The 6,482-nt window shown below is 45.7% G+C and overlaps 1 protein-coding gene across 1 annotated transcript in view; it reads right to left on the bottom strand.

The window, feature by feature from the left end:
- The window catches only part of LTK (leukocyte receptor tyrosine kinase), a 172,384-nt gene that overhangs the window by 36,808 nt on the left and 129,094 nt on the right, over window positions 1–6,482 (bottom strand). The window contains exons 15-18 of the mRNA XM_032793883.2: window positions 5,956–6,112; window positions 2,941–3,123; window positions 2,433–2,531; window positions 1,756–1,908 (exon numbers count right to left, since the gene is read on the bottom strand). Coding sequence (XP_032649774.1) covers window positions 1,756–1,908; window positions 2,433–2,531; window positions 2,941–3,123; window positions 5,956–6,112 — 592 coding nt within the window. The remainder of the gene's footprint in view (window positions 1–1,755; window positions 1,909–2,432; window positions 2,532–2,940; window positions 3,124–5,955; window positions 6,113–6,482) is intronic.

Genomic DNA, 6,482 nt, shown 5'->3' with positions numbered 1-6,482 from the left:
GGTCACTCTCAGAACCCAGAGAGAACAACAGACAAAGAAAAACACACAAAACAAAGACTTCCTTCCACCAAGATTTTTAAAGTATCTTGTCTCCTGATTGGTCCTCCGGTCAGGTGTTCCAGGTTCACTGTTTGTTAACCCCTTACAGGTAAAAGAGACATTAACCCTTAACTATCTATTTATGACAGATGTCTTCCCCTTCTCCTCTAAAGATGGGTGCTCACTTCCATCTAGGCTCCCCTTTCCATCTATGCAGACTCTCTGGCTCATCCCCCATTTCTTGACCTAATGAGGCATGAACACCAGAAGAAGCACAGCTAAGTGGGTAGGCCAAATCGGCAGCTTGACGGCGGATAGAGCCTATTACTAGTAATGGGCAAAACTCAGAAGGTTTGGCTCAGATAAGCACCTACAAGTTTGACTTCTTATCAACAGCTAATCCTGAAGTACATCAGCACAGGGTTTCATGTGATTTCTGTAAAAAGATGATTTTCTGCTTTATGATTGCTGGTACTTCCTACTTCTGTCTGAGCTGGGAATACTGGCAAGACAGGATCCCTCAATGCTCTGGCACGTCTGATCCCAGTTCCAGCTGGAAAACATAGGTCCAGGGGGGCCTGAGAATGATCAATCCTTTTTATAAAAACCTAACTAAAACCTTTTTCTGACCTCATGAGACGATTCCATTTTCAGTCTCCCACAGACACAAAAATGACCATTTGTGCTTGCAGAAAGTGCGTGAGCCAGACAGCAAGTTGAACTTGAAATCTAGCACTTCTGCTCTGTCCTCTAAGATGGGGGTTCCCAGTCTTTTTCTTTCTGAGCCCCACCACCAGCATGCTATAAAAACTCCACGGCCCACTTTGTGTCACAACAACTGTTGTTCTGCATATCCAGTAGATTAAAAGCTGTATTAAATTGATCATTAGGGAGTTACACACAACACATATATAATATATAAAAAGAAAAGGATAATATAGGTACAAAAATTAAAAACTGAATATTATTTTTATTTTCCTTACTCAATGTGAAACTTGTTGCTGACCCACATGCTGGGTGGCTCGCTGAGGTGAGTCGGGGGTGGAGGTAGCACACCCCACAAGCCTCACTACCCAGGGCTGCATTCCAAGCACCGCTACCTGGGGCTGAAGCCTGATTTATTTTGGGAGACCCCCAGAAACCTGATTGCAGCCCCCCAGGGGGCTGTGGATCCCCAGTTGAGAACTGCTGCTCTAAGACTTTACAATGAGGGAACATTGTCTAGTAGTTATAGTAGAAGAATGGCAGTCAGAAGATCTTTGGTCCATTTCCAGCTCTGCGGCAAATGTCTTAACCTCTCTGGGCGAGACTTCAAAAAATATTTAGGCACCTAAAGTGCAGATAGGCACCTGGTGAGATTTTCACCCACTAACCAGGTCAGACACATAGCTCTCAGTGATTTGAATAGAATTTAGGCCCTTAACTTGCTGAGGTGCTTTTGAAAATCTCACTAGGTGCCTACCTATGTCTTAGTGCCTTTAAAATCTGTCCCTCTGACTCTGTTTGCCTGCTTGTAAAATGTAGATAATACCCAGATGGCCCAGAGATGCTGGGAGGATTAAGTTGTTTAATGTTTGAAATATCTCTGCTGGCAGGCAATAGAGAGGAACGATATCATTATTTATTTGTCAAGTATCTCTACTTTGAGAAGCTGGAAGGAGGGGAGATGCAAAGAAGACAGAAGAAATTCTGTGAGTATAAAGCTCCACCTATTACCTATGCAGGTGACATTATCACTGGCCAGCACGGCTCCCATCTCACAAATACAGATCGGTAGAGTGGTGTCAAGGTGCCGCTTGCAGTTGCCCGAGTGGCAGTGGCTGCAGTTCAGGTAGACCTGAATCTCCACATCCCCGTGACTCTCCATGGCTGAATGAGAAGGAGCCAGATGGAACAGAAGGATTTAATTTACCTTCTCCCACGTTGTAAAGGTAGAAAGCAAATGCAGGAGGCTGTAGTGCCAGTCTCCCTACTTAAGAAAACACACATCCCAACATTACACAGAACAGACATCACCCATTTGAGGAGCGCCAGGAGAAGTGAATGAGTACTGGCACTGAAATTCACCTCCCAAAAGCATGACCCCTTTGGATTAACCTTGAGGTGCGATGGGGAAGAGGGATGGGGTAGGCCAGGACCGAATACATATAACTGTACCTGAAGATTGGTGTCATCTCTCAGCCTAGGAGAGAGTTGTAGGGGGAAAACCTCAGCTACTGTAAATTGTCATTGAAAGCAATGGAACTATGACAATTTACATTACCCGAGGATCTGCATCGTAGAGTACATGTATGTGTGGAGGTTATAGAAAGGGATAGAAGGAAGGAGAGGAGAGACAGGAGGTAAAAGGGAGGCAGAGACGGTGGTGGGAGAATAGAAAAAGTGTGTTTTACCTGCCAGGGGATGTAGGAAGATCTCCCCAGCTGGATTCACAAAGGAAACACCATACTGCCCATCAGCTGTGATATCATCAACATCTGATACATGCCCGCCTGGATAAAGAGAGGGGTCACCATGTGCAAGTGCTGAACAGCAGCAAAGGTACGGTGGCTACAAGATGTGGCGTCCCCCCCTTTGCATTCGTCCCTTGAAGGATGGAGTTCCACTGGGACTTGCTACTGAGATAATGTATTTATCTCTTGCCCTCAAAGAGGACAATGAAATCATTCATCCCAGACCCATCAGGGCTGGCAGAGCCCTTCAATCAAAAAGTATCCGTCTTGGTTCAACTTGGTGCAAATAGGTTAGTTTTTAACAGAACGAATCATCATGAAATGGACCATTCCCTCTAGACAGATCAAAGGCAGGCTAAAGGATGGCTAAATATCCTTGCAGATAAAAAGCAATGTTCCCAGTCTCTACAGTCTCCATTCCCCTAACGGACAGGACAAACAGACCTACCTTTGTAGCCTCCACCACCCCCACCAGATGTACAAGCTCCTCCTCCTCCACCAAAACCACCTGAGGTGGCCCACTGGAGTTTGGCTAATGACTGGGGACAGGCCTGGCCTCCCTCTCCACCTTCCAGGAGGGACTTCCCACTCTGAGGAAACAGGGTGGTGTCTTTCCAGCCACCACCTCCACCTGCAGAAAAAAGAGAGAGAAAATCAGGTGAGCAGGTTATGGGCAGAGTGGAGTCAGGAAAAGTGTGTGAAGGGAGAGAAAATATCCCTTATGAGTTGTCTAAGATGTACCTGCATTCAAGTTATCCCCTTCACCAAGGGAGTGAGGATGTCCATCAATGCAGCTTGCACAATGCAAACCCAGTTCAAGGTCTATATTATTTGTTGTTAAGCTAGCTGTGAAAAGCACTTGCTAACTACACATACTGGTGTCCATCACTTTAAAAAGTGATGGGGCCATGGCCCCCTGGCCCTGGCGCTCCTGACCCCTGCTACAGCATAAGCCTCCGGCACCATCAGTATTGACATGGATGGTGGTTGTGCTGTGATCAGAGAAGTCTCTTTATCATAGCCAAAGAAACAGCTGGTCTTGACGGCCTCTGGGACGGCATGAGAGTCAGTAGCTCAGGTCTCACTGTATGAGCCACTATCAGAGAGTGACAAGCTGTACCATCAGTACCGGGCTGAGCTTGTGGAAGAATCCTGGTGCCTGATCTTCGAGGAACCTGATGCTGACATATTTTGTATGTTTCTGTCATAAACAGATAGCTAAGGGTTAATGTTTCTTTTACCTGTAAAGGGTTAACAAAGGGAACCAAACACCTGACAAGAGGACCAATCAGGAAACTGGATTTTTCAAAGCTTAAGGGGGGGAATTTGTGGGTTTTTCTTTGGGTTTGGGTTATTGTTCTGTTCTGTGCTCTCTCAGTATTGGAGGATCTTTCCTGTCCTTCAACTTCTGTTTCCGTTGTAGTACAAAGGTTGCAAAGTATTTGCATCCTGTTATATGGCTGATGGGTCATTTATGTGTATTGGCTATAGTACTTTAATTGTTTTGTTTTATGGGTAGGTGTTTTCCTTTTCATTGTTTTATTCATTTTTTATAAGTTGAAACCCTGATGCTTTACCATCTGATTACCGAATGTTTTCTTGTAATTCTTTTTTTCTTTTTTTTATTAGTTTTGTTTTTTGACTGTTGATTTTTTTTCTAGTTGACACAGGAAATTGGTGGAGAGAAGGATGGGGGTGAGGGGAAGATCTTGCTTTATGTGTTTATTCTCGTTGTTCCAGTTGGGGGAAGAGTAGGGGGAAGGGAGAGACTCTTTTCTTGTTTCCTTTGTCTTTTGGGTTTGGCTCTTTGTGGAGAGAGAGAGGACATGCTTCTTGGTATTGTGATGTAAAGAGGTTGCATCAGTAACTCTCAGGTTAGCCCAGAGAGGAAATTCTGGGTGGGAGAGAGGTGGGGGGAATGGTTTATTTCCCTTTGTTAGGAGACTCAGGGCATCTGAGTCTTGGGGTCCCACAGGGAAGTTTTGGGGGACCCAAGTGTACCAGACACTGATTCCTGGTTGGGGGCAGCCTATCAGATCTAAGCTGGTAATTAAGCTTAGAGGGGGTTCATGCTAGCTTCTCAGGTTATGAACGCTAAGGTTCAAATCTGAGTAGGAAGCTATGGCAGTTTCTGAGGCCTGGAATGCTCTGAAGCCCAGTGATGGGGACCTCTGATGACTTTTATCTGCAGACAAAGCTGGGGGAGCATTCCAGGAAGGAGTCATGGAAGAGCTTCCCTTGGATGATTACAGTGGTTCTGACACCAGTCTAAATGCTACCGTGTGGTAATGAAGGCAGTCCTTTCTCAGCTTTCGTGTCCTGGTCTGCAAAGTGCAACAAATGGAGCGCCTGTCTCTAACACGGCCCTCGCCTGAGCACTTGAGACAGTCCAAATTACTGTTGTTGACAGAAATGGACTTCCAACAACCTGAGTAAGGTTGGAAACCCAGAGGCTTTGGCATAGGCTTCCCAGGTAGTAGACAATGCCAATTCCCGACTGTAGAAAATTGAACTAAAAATTAAAAATGAAAAAAAAACAACAACAAATGATGAAAAAGAGGCCACTAGCTAAATAGCCAAGTAGCAATACGTTTGTTCACAGGGAACAAAGACTTGTTTCAAGACTGAGCTTGGTATGTTTACGGGGGGGATGGCAGAATGAGTTTGTCTACAAAGTTATATGGCCCATCCACATCTTCCATTAGCAAATATCTCCAACGGCCAGAGATGGGACACTAGATGGGGAGGGCTCTGAGTTACTACAGAGAATTCTCTCGGGTGTCTGGCTGGTGGGTCTGGACCACATGTTCAGGGTCTAACTGATCACCATATTTGGGATCAGGAAAGAAATTTCCCCTAGGTCAGCTTGGCATAGACCCTTGGGCTTTTGTTGCTTTCCTCTGCGGTTTGGGGCATGGGTCACTTGCTGGTCTGCCCTAGAGTAAACTGTGGATTCTCTGTAACTTGCCAAGATTTGAGGACATCAGTAACTCAACCAGAGGTTATGGGCCTATTTCTGGAGTGGGTGGCTGAGGTTCTGTGGCCTGTGATGAGCAGGAGGTCAGACTAGATAATTATGATGATCCCTCTGGCCTTAGAGTCTATGAGTTTATGAGTAAGACACTCTGACCACGATCATGGATGGTAAAAGGGAACTGGAGGAGAGGTGGGGTGGTTCTGAACTTTATACTCTTCTTGGGAGCAGAAGGAGCTAGGAGATGGGTGGGGCCACCTCTATGGGTATGCTAGGGAAAACGGTCTGGCACCAGTGCACAGGACATGCACATATTTGCAGTGTAATGGACATATGAAAGTGCTTGAAGAAGAATCATTCGTGTCTGTGTGGGTTACTCTCACAGAAAAGTTAATATGAATCAAAAGGATTTGTGTTGCTTAATGTCTGCAGGTCAGTTTTGTGTGTTCAGCAATTAAATCCAGACCTTGTATTGCTCCAGGGTCTCACCTGCTGCCCCAGTTCTCCCATTGACTCCAGGGACTGCTGTGTTGTTCTCAAACTGCTCAAGGGGTACATCATCCAGGGAGCTGTCCTGACCCCTCAGGTATGCCTTCCCCCCTCCTCCTGCAGCGATGAGCAACGGTTCGAAAACTCCATCCTTCAGCTGCTCAAGGACAAATACAATTCAGTACACAGAACAGTTGAAAGGTGCAGCAGTCTCAAAACCAACAGATACCAGAAAACCCTTCAACCTTTCAGATGAGAGAATCCACCTAATTCATTGCATCAATAAGCATAAAAGCAGCTCATATAATAGTGGCCACAGCCCAGAGCAATACTACAGATTGTTTCCTGACACCATTATTCAGGGCAGCCTGCCAACCGTGACAAGTATCTGAGGCAGGTCCAATTAAACACCAGTTGTTGAGTCTGGACCAGTCCCAGTGTTAAGCAGCAGACCCTGGTTTGATTTCCCATACTGGTATTGTTGCTTGGGCTGACAGTGCTGAGGAAGCAGTAGCTAGCAGGTGAAT

This window comes from Chelonoidis abingdonii, chromosome 4 (genome assembly GCF_003597395.2).
Source record: "Chelonoidis abingdonii isolate Lonesome George chromosome 4, CheloAbing_2.0, whole genome shotgun sequence".
In the NCBI taxonomy this organism is placed as follows: domain Eukaryota; kingdom Metazoa; phylum Chordata; order Testudines; family Testudinidae; genus Chelonoidis; species Chelonoidis abingdonii.
Note: the sequence above shows the minus strand (reverse complement) of the source record. Positions and strands in the feature narration are given on the sequence as shown.